The sequence below is a fragment of the Phaethon aethereus genome, assembly GCF_964289735.1.
Source record: "Phaethon aethereus genome assembly, chromosome: 1".
NCBI lineage: Eukaryota > Metazoa > Chordata > Aves > Phaethontiformes > Phaethontidae > Phaethon > Phaethon aethereus.
In genome coordinates, this window is record NC_138575.1 from 769,411 (window position 1) to 791,114 (window position 21,704).

At 62.1% G+C, this 21,704-nt stretch overlaps 1 protein-coding gene across 1 annotated transcript in view; it reads left to right on the forward strand.

Annotated features, from left to right (window-relative positions):
* SBF1 (SET binding factor 1) overlaps positions 1–15,351 on the forward strand; it is a gene marked incomplete at both ends in the record, with an annotated part of 79,378 nt that extends 64,027 nt beyond the window's left edge. The window contains 28 exons of the mRNA XM_082013822.1: positions 150–299; positions 417–485; positions 886–1,044; positions 1,251–1,510; positions 1,778–1,950; positions 2,147–2,220; positions 2,332–2,527; positions 2,932–3,059; positions 4,305–4,480; positions 5,065–5,142; positions 6,618–6,757; positions 8,031–8,238; positions 8,385–8,581; positions 8,693–8,830; positions 9,842–9,934; positions 10,243–10,320; positions 10,969–11,153; positions 11,256–11,432; positions 12,065–12,166; positions 12,249–12,434; positions 12,570–12,696; positions 12,783–12,913; positions 13,615–13,848; positions 14,056–14,166; positions 14,365–14,576; positions 14,763–14,850; positions 14,950–15,081; positions 15,253–15,351. Coding sequence (XP_081869948.1) covers positions 150–299; positions 417–485; positions 886–1,044; positions 1,251–1,510; positions 1,778–1,950; positions 2,147–2,220; positions 2,332–2,527; positions 2,932–3,059; positions 4,305–4,480; positions 5,065–5,142; positions 6,618–6,757; positions 8,031–8,238; positions 8,385–8,581; positions 8,693–8,830; positions 9,842–9,934; positions 10,243–10,320; positions 10,969–11,153; positions 11,256–11,432; positions 12,065–12,166; positions 12,249–12,434; positions 12,570–12,696; positions 12,783–12,913; positions 13,615–13,848; positions 14,056–14,166; positions 14,365–14,576; positions 14,763–14,850; positions 14,950–15,081; positions 15,253–15,351 — 4,101 coding nt within the window. The remainder of the gene's footprint in view (positions 1–149; positions 300–416; positions 486–885; positions 1,045–1,250; positions 1,511–1,777; positions 1,951–2,146; positions 2,221–2,331; positions 2,528–2,931; positions 3,060–4,304; positions 4,481–5,064; positions 5,143–6,617; positions 6,758–8,030; positions 8,239–8,384; positions 8,582–8,692; positions 8,831–9,841; positions 9,935–10,242; positions 10,321–10,968; positions 11,154–11,255; positions 11,433–12,064; positions 12,167–12,248; positions 12,435–12,569; positions 12,697–12,782; positions 12,914–13,614; positions 13,849–14,055; positions 14,167–14,364; positions 14,577–14,762; positions 14,851–14,949; positions 15,082–15,252) is intronic.
* Between the last annotated feature and the right edge of the window lie 6,353 nt (positions 15,352–21,704).

The following is a 21,704-nucleotide window of genomic DNA, read 5'->3' on the forward strand; positions in this document are numbered from 1 at the left end:
ATGAGCTGTCCGTAAACACCCTGATGTCAGCCAAGGCAGCCAGAATGGGAAGTCCATCCTGCACCTCCTCGTTGTGGGCTGCCCTCTGTTTGACCAGAGCTCTGCTGGGCCCCATCTTTTTACTCCATGACTACTTCTTTCCTCTGCAGTTATTCCCTGCGGTGCTGCGAGCCATGAAGGGCCGAGCAGCCAGGCACTGCCTGACCCAGGAGCTGAACCTGCACGTGCAGCAGAACCGGGCAGTGCTGGATCACCAGCAGTTTGATTTTGTAATCCGCATGATGAACTGCTGTTTGCAGGTAGGAGAGGGCTGGGGAGAGCGTGTCTCTTGGGAAGGAACCAGCATGGTGCAGGGATCGGAGCAGGGCCGGGGGTCTTGCGGTGAATCCTCTTGTAACCTCCGTCCCCTTCCCCAGGACTGCACTGCCATGGACGAGCATGGGATTGCAGCCGCGCTCTTGCCGCTGGTCACCGCTTTCTGCCGAGTGAGTCTCTGTAGTATCCCGACCCGCTGTACAGCCCTCGCCGACTCGGAACTCCTGCGAGGCTGCAGAGGCTGGCAGCCTGAAGATCTGAGAGCCAGCGCTGCAGCCAGGCTGAGGGCAGATTGTCCCCTCGGCTGCGCCGGCCTCTGGGCCCAAGGCTCTCAAGATGGCTGGAACACCGGTGGGAGGGGTGCTGAGAAACCGGGGCTGCCTCTGGGTGGGTGCTGGGCAAATCTGAGAAGAGTTTGCAAGGAATGCTTGGAGGAGCTCTGGCGCAAATGTCCCTCCTGCCAGCCCAAGGGTACCCAGCAACAGGCTAGAGCAAGGATTACCTGGAGAGGAGAGCTTGACACAAAGGCCATCTTGGTATGAAACTCTCCTCTACCTTCTGCTTCCTCAGAAACTGAGCCCGGGCATCACGCAGTTTGCCTACAGCTGCGTGCAGGAGCATGTGGTGTGGACCAACATCCAGTTCTGGGAGGCCATGTTCTACTGTGATGTGCAGAATCACATCCGAGCCTTGTACCTGGACAACAACGAGGAGAACCACACGGGTGAGGTGAGGAGGTGACAGGGGTGCTGGTGCCCCTGGAGAGCCGCTGTGCAGAAGCAGCGCTCCCCAAAGGCCCACGGGCTGATAAGGATGCTGAACCAGCCTGAGGGACTGCGTCCTGGTTCTGGGAGATTCCTGTGGGAACAATGGGGTGAAGACTCGCAGGTCTCCTGTCCATGCAGACGTCTGACATCTCCTTCCAAATCCTTCAGGAGAGCACGGAGGGGCCACAGGAAGCCAAGTCTGCCCTGGAGATAGCATCGGAGCAGCTGAGGCTCTGGCCCACCATGAGCAGAGAGAAACAGCAGGAGCTGATCCAGAAGGAGGAGAGCACTGTTTTCAGCCAGGCCATCCACTACGCCAACCGCATGAGCTACCTGCTGCTGCCTCTCGACACCAGCAAGAACCGCCTGCTGCGCAGCTCTGGGCTGGGGGATGTGGAGAGCGTCAGCAACAGCTTCGTCACCAACAGGTGAGCAGGGCTGGAGAGCTTGGCAGGGCCATGCCGCAGGGCGACCAGAGCGACCTGAGCTGGGACGCGAGCTCCTTGGGGCAGTACCTGGGGCGTCTGGGCCCTTCAGCTGCCGCCGGGACTGATGCGGGTTGCAGCGCTCAGGGGCGTTTCGTAGCAAGAGAGGAAGCTCTCCTGGGCTCCTACCAAGAGTGGGAACGCCCTTGGGCTCTGCCTGGTGTGGGTTAGAGCAGAGGGGAGACACTCTTCCCTACTCCTGTACGGCAGCATCGCTGGCAGCATGGCTGAGAGCTATGACACAGAAAGTGGATTTGAGGATGCAGAGAGTTCCGATGTGGCCAACTACGTGGTGCGATTCATCAACCGCTTTGTGGACAAAGTCTGCACGGAGAGTGGAGTCACCAACGAGCACCTCAAGGGGCTGCACGTCATGATCCCTGGTAACGAGCGTTACAGCAGCGCTGGGGAATGGGCAGCTGTGTGGTCTCACTGGGGGGGCTGCTCAAGAGACGGCCCTGCAGCAAGCGGTGGGAAGGCCGAGAGAAGGCACGCACGGTGCTACGGGGCGGGTCGGCAGCCCGCTGGGCGGTGTGGAGGGCAGGACTTTGCAGTCTCTAACTGCGTGTTTGTCTACAGATATTGTGCAGATGCACATAGAGACACTGGATGCTGTGCACAGGGAGAGCAAGAGGCTTCCTCCCATCCAGAAGGTATGGACCCGGCCTGCTGCAGTGCGGGGAAGGCGCCGGTGCTCTGTGGGGCTATCAAGTCCCCTTCCGCAGTCTGCATGGGCCTGAACTTCCTACTGTACGTCCCCGTAGCCAAAGCTGCTGCGCCCCAACCTGCTGGTGGGTGAGGAGTGTGTGATGGAAGGGCTTCGCGTGTACCTCATGCCTGATGGACGGGAAGAAGCTGCTGGGGGGAATATTGGTGGTCCGCCTCTCCTTCCCGCGGAAGGAGCCATCTTCCTCACCACTTACCGCATCATCTTCAAAGGCACTCCCACGGACCCTCTGGGTAAGGGTCTGGTGTGCACCGTGTGCCTTCAGGGCTTGGCAATGCCTGGGGAGGAGGCGGCTGGTAGCTCTCCCGGAGCAGGGGCTGCAGCTCACCGTGCCGTGAGAGTTGCTGATAAGGCTTCGGGTGGCTGCCTTGGGTGAGCCACCAGCCAGCACTGGGCCTTGCTGGGGGCTGCTGCAACCACCACAAGCCTGATGGTTGCTGCCGGTATTACAAAGGAGGTGGTTGCTCTTGCTGTCCACCTTTGGTAGAAGATAAATGACTCTGTTTAATAACTCAGCCTGTTTCTGGCAGCTTTACCCTGCGGGGCTCTCCGTGGTGGTGGCCACCGAGGGTGGCCCAGCCTTGTGCCGGGCTGAGGCGGCGGGATGTGGCTAACCTGTTCCCACGCTTGTGCCCAGTCGGGGAGCAGGTGGTGATCCGGTCCTTCCCCATCGCCTCGCTGACCAAAGAGAAGAAGATCAATATCCAGGCCCCGGTGGATCAGTTCATCCAGGAGGGCTTGCAGCTGCGCTCGTGCACATTCCAGGTGAGACTGCGCGGGGCTGTGGGCTGCTCCTTCGCATTGCAGTGTCTCAACTGAGGAGCACGTTGCTGTTGGGACCCAGCAGGTACGTGGCCATGGCTGGCACAAGGCACTCGCTGCCTGGGCTGACGTGGTCTGGGGGTGGTGTTCCTGAGGGACCAAAGACAACCTGCCGCAGGTGACTGCACCTGAGGGGATGGAGCCGCAGGCCTCCTGCAGAGGAAGGAGTAGACTGTGGTCCGTAGAATCATAGAATGGTTTGGGTTGGAAGGGACCTTAAAGATCATCTAGTCCAACGCCCTGCCATGGGCAGGGACACCTTCCGCTAGACCAGGTTGCTCAGAGCCCCGTCCAACCTGGCCTGGAACACTTCCAGGGATGGGACATCCACAGTTCTCTGGGCAGCCTGTTCCAATGCCTCACCACCCTCACAGTGAAGAATTTCTTTCTAATATCTAATCTAAATCTGTCCTCTTTTAGTTTAAAACCATTATCCCTTGTCCTGTCACTGCAGGCCCTGCTAAAAAGTCTGTCCCCATCTTTCTTCTAAGCCCCCTCTCAGCCCTGGCAGCTGCAGGAAGGTCTCCCCAGAGCCTTCTCTGCTCCAGGCTGAGCCCCCCCAGCTCTCCCAGCCTGGCCTCAGTGGGAATGTGCCAGTCACAGTCCTGTTGTACACAGAAGCAACTTCTTGCCCGTTAGCTCAGGGCTCCTTTCCAGCTGCTCCAGTGGCTGCTGGAGCCCTGAGAGGGTGTGAGACGTCCCCACGCGGCACCCTGGGAGGTGGTTCTGCAAAACCTTGTAGCAGGTCTTTGGGGAGAGAAACACAGCAAAGAGAGATGTCACAACATGACTAGTTACTCAGCATTTTACATCTTTGTGAGGCTTGTGGAGGTAGAGCAATGCTGGGAGGAGAGCACCTAAAACACACTGTCTGCTCTTCCCTGCCCATCTTGCGTGCTCGGGGCTGCAGTGACCAGGCACTGGGGATGTCGCAGGAGCGGCAGTGCCGGGTACAGAGCAGTCTCCAGGAGGAAGGGGTATGGGACAGAGTAGCTGGCACAGAGGGACAGACAGGGCAGCCTCCCCACCTGGGCTGTGCCCGTTGCAGTCCCTGTTCCCGACCGGGGTCTGCGCTCTGCCCTGTGCCGTGGGAAGAGCTGTTGGGACGAGCCCTTCCCAGTCCCCTGGCCCAGCCGTGCTGAGCGCGCCGTGACCGACCCTGCAGCCTGCTGTCTGCTGTCTCTGCAGTTGCTGAAGATTGCCTTCGATGAGGAGGTGGCTTCAGACAGCGCCGAGATCTTCAGGAAGCACCTGCATAAGCTGCGCTACCCCCAGCACGTCCGTGGCACCTTTGCCTTCACTGTGGGCCAGTCGCCCAAGCAAGCCATGCAGCCCAAGGCCAAGGAGAAGAACCCCTCGCTCAGGTACCCGTGCCGTGGGGAGAGCAGCACGTGGGACGCGCTTGACCCTTTCGGGCACTGCAGGGCCTCTCCTCTCCCTCCTCCAGTCCACCCAGCAGCGAGATGCTGAGCAAGGGTCACTCGAGAAAAGCCGGGGCAGAGATTCCTGAGCTGGAGGTCAGGGTCCCTGAGCCTACCTCGCTCCGACCTCTCCTTGCACAGGATCTCCACTTGTCTTTGTGGGGGGACGTGCCGCACGTCTGGCAGTGGTCTCCTAGCCCCACGGAGAGCACCGGTCAAACTTGGGAAGCAGGGTGTTTGCTTCAGTGGCATTCCCTGCCCAGGCCAAAACAGCACAAGCCCTGAGGAGACGTCTCACGGGAGAGGTGCCGGTGGGCACGAGAGAGCGGTCTGCGCTGTGCCGGAGGACGGGGAGCGCTGCGGGGCAGCGGCAAAGCTGTGTGCGTGGTGCTGACCTGCGGCAGACCCCGCTGCTGCGCTCGGTGGCTAGGTTAAGCAGTGCTGTAGCGCTGGGGTCTGGCTGCTGCTGCGTTCGCGCTTGGTGTGCCCTGGAGTCTAAGCCTCTCTCCCGTGTGTTTGTGACTCAGCTCCCAGCAGGTGACCGATATGTTCCAGGGCCTGACAGTGGGGGTCATGTCCCTTGGGCACCTTGGCCATTCAACCACGTAAGATGCCTTCACCCTGGACGGGAGCTTGCGAGGTGGCATTGGCTCAGGCTGCAGCCTTCACTGCTCCCAGGGTTTCTTCTCACCTGCTCTGCATGCGACCTGGGCTGTGGGCTTGTCACTCGGGGAATGCCCTTTTCCAGGCTGCCGGTCTGACGTTCAGGTTTGGGGTGCGGGTTCTCGCCATCGCAGCACCGCGGCCTCCGGAGGCGGTCGGTTGGTCATCCTCGTGCTCCATGGCACTCTGGTGGATCCCAGGACATGCTGAGGGAACTGTGCTTGTACCACTAACCCCCAGAGACCTCTAGGGCTGCCGGGCCCAGCTCCGGGCCTGGGCCCAGTCTCAGAAGTCTGTCTGAACTGGCGAGACATGCTTTTGTCACCCCCCTCCACATCTGCTTCCAGTGCCCCACACTATCTGCAAGTCTTGTTCCTCTGGTTAGGAAGCCCTCCTGTTCCCAGCCTCCGTACCTGAGCGTTGTTCTCAGGACGGCATTATTCCTCGGTCCCAAGGCTTTCCCTCTCTTGGTAGAAGTAAGGAGGAGTTGGATTCCCTCACTGTCTGCTTTGCAAAGCAAAACACGGCACCTCCCAGTCTCACTTTGGCTCCCGTCTTGATAAGGTGAATTTCTATAAGTCGTTGCATCAGTGTAGCTGCCACCCTGCACTGGACGTGGCCCCTTCCTGGCTGATGTGTGTCCCACATCTCCTTTCTCTGTTCCCCTTTGAGCCCAGCGGCTCACCGAGACAGTGATGAGGGCGAGGTCCTGCATGTGGGCAGGCCATTCCTGCCGTCAGGAATTCCTGCCTTCCGGAGCTCCGTCGTGCGGAGCCTGGAGCCTGTTCTGGCCATGCAGCCCAATCGCCTGCGGGTTTTGCAAGGTCTCCCTTCCCCGCGTTCGCTGGGGCTGCCAAGCCCAGCCGTGCTCTCCCCGTCCCTTACGTGGCATCGAGCCGGTCACCTTCCGCAAGCTGCCTCCCCTCTGCCCAGGGAGGAGCAGCCCCGTGTGCAGGCTGGGCTGGCAGTGTCCCTGCGGCGGATCCCCTGGCCCCTGCCCTGAGCTGGAGCCCACCTCCTCCGGGGACGAGCCAGATCGCTGCCTGTGGCAGCTCCGATGCGGAGGTGACGGTGTTAGAGCCCGGCCTGGCTGCCCCATCCAGCCTCCCCGGGTCCCCGCAGGGGAGGGCAGGGGCTGTAGGCTCTGCCGCTGGCTTGATGCCCTCCTACCGCCGAGGAGCCAGCTCCTCCCTGCCAGGGAGCTAGCAGGTGACATCTCCCCTCTGTGGTGACAGTGACTTGGACCCCGCGCCTGGAGCCGGTGGTGAGGGCTGCTCCTGTCTCTGCTTTGCTCTCGGTGTGACTGAGTGTTGGTGTCTCTAACCCTCCGGGGGCTGCTCTTCCGGCCGCGCTGGGCTGTGGTCATGCACACGCAGGGGGTGGTGTCGGCTGGCCTCAACCTCTTCTCTGCTTCCAGGACACTCTCCAAAAACCTGGTGAAAAATGCCAAGAAGACAATCGGCCGCCAGTACGTGACACGGAAGAAATACACGCCGCCCACGTGGGAGCAGCGGAGCAGCCAGCACTTCCCAGAGGACAACGAGGATGAGATCTCAGGTTGGGAGCACCCTGAGCAGGGAAGGGAGGCTGTGGGGAGCGGGGCGTTTGCTGGAGCAGGCACATCTTCCAGCTGGGAGAGGTCTCGGCCGTCACTCCGCGGGGGAGCAGGCAGGGGAGCTTCCCTGGTGCAGAGGTTTGCCACCACCGGTCGCCTCTCCCGGTTCTCGACCGTCTGCCAGCTCTCGTCTGCTGGTGGTGGCCAGTCAGCGACTCAGCGTACTTCCAGTACCTGGCGAGCCCTGCGGGGAGGAGGGAGTTCTTTGGTCTGTGGCACAGATGAAAAGTCACGGATTTCAGGCGCAGCAAGGCAGGTCAGGTTAGACGTGAGAAGAGCTTGTCTGGTTTGAGAGTAGCAAAGGGCTGGAAGGGACAGGAGTCCTCTCTGCTGAAGATTACAACCTTCCCGCGTGGGAATGCCTGTTGGAGAAGATGTGGTAGATGAGACTTAGGGTTTCAGTGGGGAGCGGTGTCTGCGGGGACTCGTCACTCCTGCCGTGTCTGGGGCTGGTCTGGCAGACCAGACGTGGCTGATTTTGGATCTTCTGTTCACCGAGATACTTGGATTGCGCTCCTTGTGTTCACTCCCCAGTTCATTTGCAGCGCTTCTCAGCACGAGGTCTGCCACGAACGTTACGAGCCTCCACCGTGTCCAGCATTTCAGTTATTAGCAAAAGCGCCAGCTGCACTCAGGCCCCGAAGAGATGCCTTTGAGATCCGTTGTCCTCCAGTTCTGGCATTAGGAAATGCATTAGGCGCGTTAGGAGAGCCGCCGGCGGAGGGCAGCCACCAAGGGTTGTGTTTGCCTGACGGTAATTTTGCCTGGATCAAGCGTCCCAGGCCGAAAGCCTTGCTGGAGCCGAGATCTCGCAAGACCACCCCTTGGGGTCTTGCCCCCCTCTCTCAGGGGGTGACACCAGTGTGATGGAGCAGCTCCGGACAGGTCTGTGTTGGGCTGTTCCTCACCTCTCAGTGGTATCAAGCAACGTGGAAGCACCAAAGAAATCTGCTCCAATGGCAGCAGCCAGGCGGCTGACTTCTCGTTGTGCTTTTAACCACACAACCAAAGGCTCTCACCTCCAGGCCCCGTGCCCAGCCCTCGGGACGGGGCAGCTGAGCTGCCCTGTTTCAGGTGAAGGTGGCGGGAGGGAGCTCCTGTGCTGTCCGGTCTCTGCTGGCCTGGGAGATGCCTCCAGCCCGGCCGTCTCCTCCAGCCGTGAGTGTGACACCGAGTCTGCCGAGGGTGGACGCAGATTCCCTTTTGTCTCCGCAGTGTCTGAAGAGATGGACAGAAGCACTTTGACCCCCAGCACCACCATCAAACCTTCGGACAAGATGACCATCAACCACCTTGTGGAGCGAGCCTGCTGTCGTGACTACCAGCGGATGGGGCTGGGCACCCTCAGCAGCAGCCTCACCCGCTCCAAGAACGAGCCCTTCCGCATCTCCACCGTGAACCGCATGTACGCCATTTGCCGGAGGTGAGCCTCGGCGGGGCTGCGGCTGAGGAGGGGGGTCCGCAGGGTCAGGAGAGGACAGCGGGGGTCTTTTCTGGTTTGTGGGAGCTGGCGGGGGGGCTCGTGCTGTGCCCCGCTGGGCTCTGCAGAGCCTCCGCTCTTTCCTGCAGCTACCCCGGGCTGCTCATCGTGCCACAGAGCATCCAGGACAACACGATCCAGCGGATCTCCCGCTGCTACCGCCAGAACCGCTTCCCCGTGGTGTGCTGGCGGAACTCCCGCACCAAGGCCGTGCTGCTGCGCTCGGGGGGGCTGCATGGCAAGGGCGTTGTGGGCCTCTTCAAGTCCCAGAATGCCCCCGCTGCAGGTGCCCGTCCCCTCTGCCCCTGGGCAGTGCCCGTGCCGGGGGCGGGCTGCAGACCCCTCTTTGGGTCTTGTGCCGGTGGCGGAGCGGTGATGCTTGTGGCTCTCCTCCTAGGCCCCTCGCAAACGGACTCCACCAGTTTGGAGCAGGAGAAGTACCTGCAGGCCGTGATCAACTCCATGCCGCACTACGCTGACGCCAGCGGGCGCAACACGCTCAGTGGCTTCACCTCGGCCCACATGAGCAGCTCAGGTGAGGAGCTCGGTCACGGGCTGCAGCGCAGCGGGGATGCAGGAGGGCTCGCGCGCGCGGAGCCCAGCCGTGGGTCGTGCCGTCCGTCCCAGAGCTGGGGCAGCCAGGTGAGCTGCCGTCCCTGGTCTCCATCGGAGGAGGCAGCAGACCCTTCCCAGCACGCTCCCCCAAGCTCCCAGCGCCAGCTGGGCCTCCGTGGCTGCTGGTGGGGATGGGTTTTGGGAAACCCAGTGGCCCTGGACCCGCAAGCACTGGGTGCTCCGGACTGTGCTGGGATCCAGGCGCTCGCTGTCCCCGGGCGGGGACAGACCCTGCTAGCTGAGATCTCGGTGCCGCCCGCGCGCCAGCGCAGCGGGCAGCAGCGCTCGGGCTCTGTCGTGGGAAGCCTCGGTAAGTCTCTGCCTCCTGCTCTCCGAGCAGCCTGCCCTGTCCTGCCGGGGCAGAGCTGCCCGTCGCTGCCCCGCCGTGCTCTGCTGTCATCCACCCTCTGTCCCAGCCATTCCACCCCATCCTTGCTGCAGAGGTGACCGGGGGCCAGAGGGACCGTGGGGGAGCTCAGCCAGGGGCTCCCTGCAGCCCGGGGAGGAGAGGACTTGCCGAAAGCCCCTGCGAGGCCTCTCCCCTGGCGTGGGGGGATGTGCCCGGCGCTGCGGCCGAAGGAGGGAGGGTCAGACCAGCGGTGGGAGCCGCAGAGCTGGGTGCTGCCGGGCTGCACCAGTGCCTGGGTGACCCCCCGAAGGCGCGAAGCGCCTGGGGCAGCGCCGGGGCAGAGCTGCGGGTTTCGAGCTCCCGCTCGCACTGCTGCACCCGGTGCCTTTTTGCTGCGGCTCCAGCTGGAAGGTGTTTCCCGCACGCTGGCCTCCTGGTCCCGGCCCCGGGCGCTCCTGCTTGCTGCTGCTCTCTCTCTGGCCCCTTCCCCTCCCTCCCGAGCAGTTGTGGGGAGGCAAGGCGGGAGGGCTCCTCTGGAGCAGCACAGCGAGGCCGAGAGCTGACGTTTTGTTGGTGCTACAGATTTCTCCGACAAGAGGCAGCCTAAGCTGGGATCGCTCATGAAGCAGGTGATGGGAGGGAAGGACGATGGGCCCGGTACTATTAGCCGCGGAGGTGAGGACGTGCGAGTGAACGCTGCCTCGTGGGGGCCTCGCGAAGGCCCCCGGCTCGGGGCAGCTGTTGTAGAGTAGATGCTTCCCCTTCGCTCCCCCCGAGCTCTCTGCCGTGGGGCAGCCGCAGGGAGGGAGGGAGGGACCTGCTGCAGCACCCGGAGCCATCTCGTTCATCCCACTCATTGCTCCAGTCGCTCCGACCGGGTCCCCGGGCACCTCTTCCTGCCTGGCCCGCGTCCACCCAGCGGGAGCGTGGGTCCGCCTCGCCCCGGTGCCCTCGCTGAGGTCGCTTTCGTCCTGTGCTCTCAGGGCTCGGTCACAGAGCTAGGGTCATCACTCTCTCCACCCCCAAGTGCGTGTCAGCGAAGGGCCGCGAGACGCCCCGAGGTACGGTACTGCCGGCCACCTAACCACCACCCGGGTGCTAACCTGACCGACTGACCGCCCCACACACACACTCCCACCCCTCACACGACTAATGCCCCAGTAACACCCCACCTCAGCCCGCTAACGCCTCCACCGAGCATGTCGCTGGCTTGGTCCAGCTCGCGGTGCCAGCGGTAAGTACCGGGCCTGTCCCCAGCTGATCCCGCGACGTCCTCTCAGGTTTGCTTTAGGCTCCTTGCGCATCTGCTGGTGCTTGGGTGGTGGTGGCCAGGGCCAGAGTCTGCTGGCAGGGAAGGGGCAGGTCCTGGCGGTGTGGGCGCAGGCCTGGGGCGGGAGCGCGGTGCGGCTGCGCAGGTGATGGGACATGGAGCCGCTGGGGTTGGTCTCCGTATCCCCCAGGCAGGAAATCCTACAGCACCCAGCAAGGAGAAGGAGCAAAAGCAAACCTGGTTCCCAGCACCTTCCCGGCATGCGCTCGCAGGGCGCCGGGCTGCGGGCTGACAGCAGCTTGGCCGCCGCTTCCGTGGCGAGCTGCTCGCCCCCATGCCAGCCCGGCTGGGGGGACGCGGATGCCAGCGCAGCCCGCGAGCCGGCCGGGGCCCCCCAGCCTGACCGCGGCCCCCCAGCCTGACCGCCTCTGTCTTGCAGGCAAGTGGGGCAGCATCCGAGCCAGCGGGCGCGTGAGCAACTACGCCCTGAACGTGGAGATTGGGTCGCGCCTGGCGGGGAAGGACCTGCTGGGCGCCCAGCACAACGGCACCCCTTCGGAGGCCAGCTTCCTGCGCCAGCACCGGGCCTCGCTCTACATCATCGGGGACAAGTCGCAGCTGAAGGTAACCCCGGTGCCGGGCAGCAGCCTCCTCGGGGGGCACACGGGTGGCGGTGGGTCCGCTCCAGGCACCTCTCTGGACAGCGCGGGTTCTCTCCTCCCTCAGGGGGTGAAACCGGACCCGCTGCAGCACTGGGAGGTGGTGCCCATCGAGGTGTTCGACGTGCGGCAGGTGAAGGCCAGCTTCAAGAAGCTGATGAAGGCCTGCGTGCCCGGCTGCCCCTCCACTGACCCCAGCGTCACCTACCTGCGGTCCCTGGAGGAGTCCGAGTGGCTGTCCCAGGTCAGTCGTCACCCAAAGCCCGGAGGGGCCCTGGTCCGTCCCCACAGTAGGAGTCTTTGCTGTTGGCTGTCGCTCGAGGGCACGTGCTCTTACCTCCTGGCAAAGTGAGAATGGGGGTCGAGGTGCCCCCTCCAGAGCATCGCTGTGGCACGGAGCAGGGCACACGACGGGGGCAAGGTTGGTGTGAGGAAGGAGGGTACAACAGGCCGAGTACCGCTCTGCGGTGCTGGACATGAGAGCTGCGAGCACCTGGGGCAGCTGCCCCCGGGGAAGCGGGGAGGACCTGCAGGGTGACAGAACGCCACGGAGGGGTGGTACAGGGCGGTGCCGGCAGTCACCGGGGGCCCAGGTGGCTGCTGCTCTGCCGGACTGGTCCCAGTGCGGAGCCGCTGTGGGGCTGGGCCCTCTGGCTGCTGGAGGGAGCAAGGGACCCACGGCTTGGTGGTGGGTCTGCCCTGCTGGCCTTGCTGTTGCAGAAGGGTGCTGAACACGGAGGTCGCGTATCGTGGCCCTGCAGAACCCCGTGCTCTGCTTCGTTGGGCTCGCCCGCTTCCAGGAGAAGGGGTCTCCTTGCACAACATCCAGCAAATGAGTTTCCTCTCCCTAGTAACTCTTGTCCCTTCCGGTGGCAGATACATAAGATCCTGCAGATTTCGGTGTTGGTGGTGGAGCTCCTGGACACGGGCTCCTCTGTGCTGGTCAGCCTGGAGGACGGCTGGGACATCACCACGCAGGTAGGAGCCCGACAGCTGCCGAACGCAACGGCTGCCCATGGCCGTCTCCCCACGAGCATCTCGAGCCCCCCTGTCCCTGCAGGTGGTCTCCTTGGTGCAGCTGCTGTCAGACCCCTACTACCGGACGCTGGAGGGCTTCCGCTTGCTCGTGGAGAAGGAGTGGCTGTCCTTCGGGCACCGCTTCAGCCACCGCGGCGCCCAGACGCTGGCTGGCCAGAGCAGCGGTTTTGCCCCCATCTTCCTGCAGTTCCTGGACTGCGTACATCAGGTGAGCTCCGAGCGCAGCCGGCTACTGGCTCCCCGAGCACTGGGGCCGTTGGCTTCCTGTGCAGCCGGGAACAGGTCCAGAGACAGCTTGCAGTTTGTGTGTCCCGGGAGGTCTCACCCGTGCGGCTCCTTGCAGATCCACCTGCAGTTCCCCATGGAGTTTGAGTTCAGCCAGTACTACCTGAAGTTCCTCAGCTACCACTACATTTCCAACCGTTTCCGGACGTTCCTGCTGGACTCCGACTACGAGCGCATCGAGCTGGGTGAGGGCAGTGTGTGGGGCCCACAGCGGGTGGCAGCCCAGTGCCTTGCCCCAAATAATGCCCCTTCCCCGCTCGCTTCTCCGCAGGCCTCCTTTACGAGGAGAAGGGTGAGCGGAAGAGCCAGCAGGTCTACAAATCCATCTGGGATTACATCGACCGGCTGAACAAGAAAGCTCCCATCTTCTTCAACTACATGTATGCCCCTGAGGACGGGGAGGTGAGCGCTCCGCTCCTGCCCTGGGTCAGCCCAGCCCGGCCAAGCCCCCGCGCGGTGCAGAGGGCTTGGATGGGGCTTTCCAGCGGCACCCCGGGGTCTCCTCGCCCACATGGAGCAAAACGAGCAGCCCTTTGTCGGCTGGACCGCGGCGTTTGCCCACCTGCGCGGTCTCGCACGGCTGCCGCACCGGGGCCCTGGGGAGGGTGCCTGCCGCCTCGGGGTGTGTGAGCAGAGTCAGGCCCGCGAGGGCTGCGTCCCTGCAGAGGAGGCGGGGGCACATGGGTGAGAGGAGATCCTGAGCCGGAGCCACCAGGGTCTCGTTTTTGGCTCTTCGCCACCACAAGCTGGGAGAGAAAGCGGCAGCTTCTGGCACGTGGCCTCAGCAGGTCGGCGGCGCGGGGGCTGCTCTCTGCCGATGCGGCCAGCCTGCTCAGAGCTCTCGTTTGGTCTGGGCTCCGTCTTGGCCAAAGCTGGGAGCAGCTCCGCCTTTCTCCATCTCGGCGTTGCCTTTTCCTGGCCAGCCCGCAGCCTTCCAGCCTCAGCTGCCTCCTGGTACCAATCGGGAGGCATCGCGCTTGGGGAAAGCTCGTTGTGAAGGGACTCGTTTCCCACCTGGACAGACTGTCCCTGCGCCTCGGCCGGGGACGTGTCCTGCCTGGATGCTGCTGCCCCTCCTGAGCGTAACCCTGCTTCTTCCGCAGGTGCTAAGGCCCTACAGCAACATTTCCAACCTGAAGGTATGGGACTACTATACGGAGGAGACGCTTTCTGAGGGCCCCTCCTACGACTGGGAGCTGGTGCAGGGGCAGCTGGAGCACGTGGAGGAGGCGGATCGGCAGGACACCAGTGCCCCCCAGACGAAGCGCAAGATCATCTGGCCGTGCTACGACAACCGCAGCCACGTGGAGCCCGACGCCATCTCCAAACTGCTGGAGGTGAGCGTGGCTGGCGGCGGCATCGGCTACGCGTGGCTTCTGGGTTTGGGCCTGGCCTGGGCTCCCCACGGTGCCCCCAGGGGTGGGAGACTGCCCCATGCACACTGTGGGACAGGGTTGTGGCAGGGTTGGAGTTGGTTGAGCCTCTGGGACAGGGGTCCCAGGGGTCTTGTCCCCTCCTGGACTGATGCCCGAATCTCCCCACAGGAGCTGCACAACCTGGAGATGGAGCTGGGGCAGATCCCGGAGCGCTGGAAGGACACGTGGGACAAGGTCAAAGCTTCCCAGCGCACCGAGGTGCGGCAGGAGGGCAGCCGGGTAGGTTGAGGGCTGCGTGATGGGTGCTGGCATCTTGGGGGGCTGAAGGAGGGGGTGGCTTTACCCAAGGGTGCCCAAGCGAAGCACATGTTTGCTCCTGCAGCCTGGGGCCGAGAAGGGGTGCTGGTGCTCAGCCCCCAGGCTGGGTGTGCCCAAGGGTCGTCCTCCCCCTCACCGTGTGCTCTCTGCTCCCCACAGACTCCCAGCTCCCTGCTGATGTCCTCCGGGCTCTCCCACCACCGGCGCTCGCTGGGTGTGTACCTGCAGGAGAGTGGCGTGGGCTCTACACTCAACCTCAGCCTCGACAGCGACACCAGCAGCACCTCCACCCCCTCCAGCGGGAAGCAGGGCGGCCGCAAGAGCACCAGCACGCTCTACAGCCAGTTCCAGATGTCGGAGAGCGAGAACAGGCAGGCGGGGGGCTGCCGGTGGCCCTGGGAGGGGAATCCCTCCCCGGGGAGGGGTGAAGGCATGTGGGTTCTGCAGAGCGTGGACCCCGATCACTTCTCATCCTTGCTGCCGTTGGGGTGCCACTGCCAAACTGCCCTTCAGCCCCTCTCCCCCTCCCACCCTAACACGCTGCCTGGCTCCGGCAGGTCCTACGAGGGATCGCTGTACAAGAAGGGAGCCTTCATGAAACCATGGAAGCCTCGCTGGTTCGTGCTGGATAAGACCAAACATCAGGTACTGAGGGGCTGGGCACAGCGGGGGGTGGGTGAGCCCCGCGGTCTGTCCTTCCCTCCCTCTTGCGAGCTCTGACGCCTGCGGGACCTCTCCCTGCAGCTGCGGTACTACGACAGCCGGATGGACACGGAGTGCAAAGGCGTCATTGACCTGGCTGAGGTGGAGTCCATCACCCCAGGAACCCCCACCATGGGGGCCCCCAAGACGGTGGACGAGAAAGCCTTCTTCGATGTGAGTGGGGCACAGGGCTGCACCGTGGGGAACGGAGCTTGGCAGCCTGTGGCCCCGCCACGCAGCCCAGCCCTTTGGCTCGGGCAGCGCCGGGCTCCAGAGGCTGCGCTGCTGCTGGCTCACCGGGTGCAGCCGCCCGACCCTGCTCACCTCCTCTCTCCTCCCCTGCAGCTGAAGACGACAAAACGAGTTTACAATTTCTGCGCCCAGGATGTGCAGCTAGCGCAGCAGTGGATCGACCGCATCCAGAGCTGCTTGTCGGACGCGTGAGACTGGCTCAGAGGAGCCTCTATTCCAGGCACAGAGTCTCCCGGGCCCCAGCACGTGGAGCAGAAGCAGTGCCCAGGCTCGTGTCGAGCCGGGGCTGTGACTGACTGGAGAGGAGGAGATGGCCTTCCTTCCTTCTGCCACGGGTGTGCGGTGCGGGGGAGCCCGCGGCCACGCACCCCCCGGGCGGCGGTGGGGCGGCATCAGTATGTTACACTATGGTAGGACTGCGTAGTGGAGGAATTCTTCGCGTTGAAGCAGGCTGGGGGTGCAGGCGGGAGCCTGTCCTGCTCTGTCCTCCCCGGCCTGTCTGAGCCCTGTAATTACTGTCTGTGCCCCTCCGCGCCGGCGGCCCCGCTCCAGCTCTCTGCGGCAGCAGGGGTGTCGCCAGCCGGCTGGAGAGCGTGCACCCCGCCTGCCCCCCACCCCATGCTGCTGGAGAAAGTGGGAGCTGCCTGCCTGCCTCATCCTCCCCCCCAGCTTGCATGTCTGCCAGAGCAGCCAGGGCGGAGAACCGGCCCTGCTCCCTCCTGACCCGGTGCCACTGCCCCGTGGTGCAGTAGCTGGCCTAAGCATGTCCTGGGCTTTGCTCCCGTCTTGCTGGACCCAGGATCTGCAGCTCAGGGTGACGGTGTTTGCCAAGGTGCCTCGCCTGAGCCCTGGGACCACCCTGCCTGGCCGGCGTCCCGCTGGCAGCAGTGGGCAGAGCGTCCCAGCCCTTGAGCCTCGGCTGTCCCGGATTTGCACAGAAACAAATGGGCACGGCTGCCCGGGGATGGTGGCGGTTGTAGCTGCAGGCACTGGGCTCTGTGTCTCGGGAGGGGACGTGGATGGGGCCACTCTGCTCCCAGCAGGCAGGTGTGGCAAAGGGGCTCCATGTCCTGGCTGGGGCACAGTCTCTACCTCCACTGGCAGGCTTGCTGTCATGGGGGGGCACGTTCCCTGCAGGAGATGCCAAATGCTGCAGCTCCTCAGCACCTTGGTGCAGAGTCCCCTCAGCACACGCAGTCGCCCTGGGATGAGGGCTCCCTGCCGGCGGCAATGCCAGGGCTGGGACGCGGCTGGGCACAGCGGCGCTGGCAGGTGCCACCCGCTCTCTTTGCACAGGTCACCCCCCAGCCCTCCTGCAGAAAGCAGGGGCAGCGCCCTGGAGGGCACCGCATGGCACTGGCCTCTTCTCCCACCACTTCGGGGCGCTTGGCCTCCGCAAGCCCCTGCTCCCCCGTGCTTGTGCCCTGCCCGTGCCGTCAGGCCCAGCCTGCTGGCAGAGGGTCTCGGCAGGAACCCTCGGCAGCGCTGCTGGGGGCTGCGCATCCCACTGCCCGCTGCCACCCCCCACTGCTTGTGTCACGCTGTCGGTGTGAAGGGGGAATCTCGGTACAGAAACGGATCCTGCAGCACCTCATCCCTCCCCTGCACTGGTGTGAACACGTGCCGGGCTTGGCCTCACTCCACCCGAGGGTCGCTTGCGGGGAAGCCCGAAGGGGCGTTGCAAGGTCGCTTAGGGTGGGATCCAGTGGAGCCGCCGCGTGCTGGCTGGGGCCCGACCCTCCGGCCTCCCCGCAAGCTCAGCCAGCTCTTCTACCTGTCTTGTTTTTAAAGGAGTACAATGTTTTATTTCCGTGCAGAGATCTTTGTACAGTCTTAACCCCCAGGCCCCCCTCTTTGTTTTATTGTACAATAATGGCTGTGGCAGGTAGCTGGTGTAACATGGAGGTTTTTGTAACTTACCTGAGCAGTTGTAGATTATTGAAGTTTCTGTACATTGTGTCAAACATACAGAGTCCTTGTATTGTATTGTGCCTAGAGGAAAAAGGTTATTATATAAAGAGAAAACTAACTGAATTTAATAAAAAAATTAATATGACGTGCCCTTTTGCCTCACTGCCGCCAGTATTGGCTGCCCCCCCCGGTGCACTGGGCCAGCAGCTCCTGTCCCAAGGGCCAGGACAGAGACTCACGGAGAGCTGGTGGCAGCACAGAGTCTGGGCCAGGTCCTGCATTCCCCGTGGCAAACGAGGAGCTTTGTCCTGAGCCACAGGTCTGCACTGTGCTACCGGCTCCTGCTTGTTCTGTCAAGTTTTGCCCAGAGCCCGTGGGGGTGAGGCTTAGCGGTGCGGGCTTCCCCGGGTGGGTTAGTCCCTGCCTGGGCTCTGGGCTTGCAGCAGAACCTCTTCCCTGGGAAAAGGGGGTACGCCTCCGGCTGCACCCCGGAGCTGCCTGTCCCTGCGGAGCAAACCACCCTTCCCAGAGACCAGCAGCAGCACCGTGACGGGGATGGGAGCTGCAGGGCAGCTGCAGACGAACCCAAACCCAACGGCACCAGTTCGCAAGCAACTCTCCCCCATGACTGGCCAGTGCTGGGGAGCACTGGGCAGGCTGAGGGACCAGGACAGGAGGCACCTGGTACCAAACCTGCACAGCCAACCTAAATGCTTCATCAGATGCAGGAACAGCGGCTCCATGCAGCTCAAACCTGCTCCTGGCTGCAGCCAGCGAGAGCAGGACCCCCTGAAAAACTGCAGGGCTTGAGAGGAGGCCTCATGCTTCAGTGTCATCACGCAGTCCCGACAGGTCATCCAAGCGGAGCGGATGGCACCAGGGTGGTGCCTCCAGGCCTGCCCACAGCTGGAGGAGCCAGCCCTGCTCTACCTTCGCACTGACTGGGGTCCCAGCCTTCACTGCCCCGCCAGCGGCTTTCTTCCGGGTGGAGACTTGAGGATTTTGGCACAAGAAGCCATGGGATCTTCCTACAATGCAGCCTGCACAGTCCAACAAAAGGCACCAGCCACGCCAGAGGCAAACACGTGGCAAAGCTGGTAACGAGCCAGCCGGGGGCTGCAGGAAGCCACCCCAGCTCCTCCTCCGCCCTCCTGGGCACCCAGGCAGAAGGCGGCTGCAGGTTGCTGCAGGCACCAGCCCGAACGCTGCCTGCACTCGCCGCCTGCCTGCGCTCGGCCCCTGCCCTTCGCTGGAGAGCGAAGCTGCCCCGCTCACGCCGGTGGCGGTGGGACGCAGCACGGCGGGGGTCAGCGTGTCCTGCAGGATGGAGGAATCCACCACTGGCATGTGAATTTTGAGCTTTTATTGATAGTTGGAATTTACAGCCTAAAACTGACAACATAGAGAGATGCAGACTTTTTTTTCTTTTTCTTTTTTCTTTTTTTTCCTTTTTTTTTCTTTTTTACAAAAACCAAAACCAAAATAACCAAAAGCCACCAGCATCAGATTTACAATATAAAAGTTTTGACAGTAGAGAGACTAAAGTACATCTGGAATTACTCAGAAAAATAAACAGGGAAAAAAGGCAGTAATTTAAAATTTGTCCCTCATATATACACATAGATACACAGACATTGCTTACAAAGACCCGGTTTCAACATTTAAGGGCAGTAGGCATCATGAGAAAAAAGGCTCCCCTATGTCATTGCACTAAATTAATTAACCCAGTTGGGCACCCCCCTTCGCCACCCCTTCCCGGTTTGGCAGAAAGGCCACGTGAAGCGAGGATGGGATTTCCACATTCCCGGGGGGGTCCCGGGCTCAGCGCCGACCCTCCCCACACCAGCCATGGTCTCATCCATCAGCCGTTGCCGGGACGGCCGCTGCGACAGCCGCAGGACACCGTCTACGCAGGCAAGTGTTTCTTATTGCTATACAGAGCGCACCTCGCCTAGCGGCCACCGCTTCGCGGGGGGGTCTTTAAAGGCATAGACTCGGCCCCTAACGCTCGCCCCTCCAGCCAGGCCGCCCGGCCGCTCCCAGGGGAAGCGCAGCAGCTGGACCTCCCGACCCTCAGCGGGTCAGCGGCACATTTTCAGGGGAACTCGGCTCTCGGGACACCGAAACAGAACGCCTGGATTTTCGGAAGAGCGGAGAAAAGCAGGTGCAGAGCTATGCCGAAGATCTGGGCTCTCGTTCGGGTACCGAGCGCTGCAAAATCCAGCTCTCAGATACACTAATGCCCCGTCCCCACTGCGCCCACGGCTGCAGCGCCTTCCCCCAGCTTGGACCGGTGGATTCAAAGGATTTCCCGTTCTCCGGGCCCCGGGAAGGTTTCACCTCACGTCCCCCAGGCCCAGACCGCAGCTCTACCTTGGCTGGGACACAGGACTGCAGAGGTGGCCGTCTCCACGGTCTTCTCCTGAAACGAGCGGCTGCAGCATCGAGCAAACCCCAGGAGCGGGGCAGGGCCCGGGCCGGAGCTCTGCTCCCGCGGGGAGATGCCTGGAGGAACCTGCCAGCCCCCGGCTCTGGCCAGCGCCGCTGCACTCATACAGCCGCCCGCTTCTCCTGGAGGGAACTAATTACTTAAAAAAAACAAAACAAAACCCAAACCCCAAGCTGTTTTGGTTTATTTTTTGTTTAAACCGGCATTTCGGTTCCTTTAGCCGAAGGCGGCCACTGGTGGGTTTTCTGGGGGGGACAGGCCTTAAATCAGTGGTTTGTGCTAACAGTCAAAGCGCCAAGCGTCTCCGATCGCCTCGAGTCTGAACTGCAGCCTAATGCCAAACAGAAACGAAATGGATGGAGGTTACGGAAAAGCCCCGGAGAAGCAAATCCAGAAGCTCCAATTCAACAGACCGTGGACCAAGATACGGTGGCAAAGAGTATTTAATATTCTGATTGCTTTAGATATGCTAAGTGCAAATTAACTGGTTAAATGATGGTGTCCCGTTGAGTTAGGAAAATCAGAGCCTAACAAGGAAGTTTCTGTTTGTCTGAGCAGATACACCCTATAGTAAAAAAAAATCATTAGAACCATGGATATTTTAATGTGCAATAATACATGTTACCCGCTCCGTGTATATGCATATATGTATGCAGGTACACATGTACACGCACACACACGTATGTATGAGACGACTGTCTTAAGCACTGCCAAACTGATCTGGTGCCAGTACTTGGGTTGTGTTAAAGAAAAGGTTTACAAAATACCGGATCGAGAAAAAGGTTTCTATAAAACTTTACATTTCAACTGAAGATGCTCCTCTAAATTTTAAACACCGTCAAAACCCGGTTTGGATACAAAAGGCAGAGACAGAAACAGACAAGGAACAAAAGTCAAAAATCAACGACCCTCTTCCATGAGCCTCACTGAGAAAAATGCCAAAATGAAAAACACCCTTGAGCACTGTTTTTTGCTTCAGTCTGAAAACACAGCTTGACCTATCTAGAGAAAATGGCGACAAGTATAAGATAAAACCGAAAAAAACCCAGAACAACTCATTGCGTTCTCACACCTCGGCGCAGTGGAAGCGAGGCCCCAGCAAACCCTGCCCTTCCAGAAACCTTCCTCCGTGTGCCCAGTACCTTTGATTTTTGTTTTTTATTTGTACCAATGATTAAGCCGTTTCACAAGGTGCACAATTACTAATCAAGAAGGTATATGCAAACCCAAAAGCTCTGAGAAAAATAGGTTTAAGGTGAATTTAGAAATAGAGAGAGAGATATATAAATAGTCCCTATATACATTAACAACTGAAGATGAAGAGGAGCGGAGGAAGGGAATAACAGGTCAAGGACATACAAACCCAGCACCCTCCGGCCAGCAGCTCCTTCCACCAAAGCCTCGCCCAGCCCAGGACCCGCTCCGGCCCGGCCCGCAGCCGCGCGCCGGCGCGGCCCCCGTCCCAGCCACGTCCGCCTCGCGAGTAAAAGCGGGCGCGACCTCCGCAAGCGGAGCGCGCCGCCGCTTCGAGGAGAACCTACAGAAACACGTGAAATACCTTTCAGGCACAGCAAGCAAAGGGAAGCATCTTTCTCGCTTCCAAATCCGCTCTTTAAACTGCCAACAAGGCTGGGAGAAGAAATACTTCTCCTCCCCACGTGCCCGTGATTCTTTAGGTGGCGAGGGTCTCCTGCCCCGCCTCGTGCTCCCAGCCCGGCTCGGGTCGCTTACCCCCAGCCAAGCGCGCCAAGAGGAGACCCTAACCCCCACGCGAAACGCCCGCAGAGCGGGGCGGGGGCGGCCGGTGTCGCTCGCGGGCGCTCAGCCCGCCCGGCCCCGCGGCGCCCGCCCCGGCGCGGCGCGGCGCCGCCCTCCCCGCGCACCCCCGTGGGCCCAAAGCGGGCAGCGAGCTCGGCCCAGCGCGGGAACGCCCGACGCCAACCACCGCCGTTGTTTCACGGCTGGTGCCAGGCCTTCGCAAAGCCGGCGGCAACGGACGGAGGACGGCGGCCAGCAGCGCCGGGCTCTGCGGGGCCGGGCCGCGTCACGCCGGCGACGCCAGCGTCGGCACGGCTGCTGCCAATGCCGCCCGGCTAACGGCGACGCGACGGAAGCGCGCAGCTGCGCGGACGCGCTCACCCCTCCTCGCACCCGTTAGCCACCCCGTTAGCCCACCTTCAGAAAC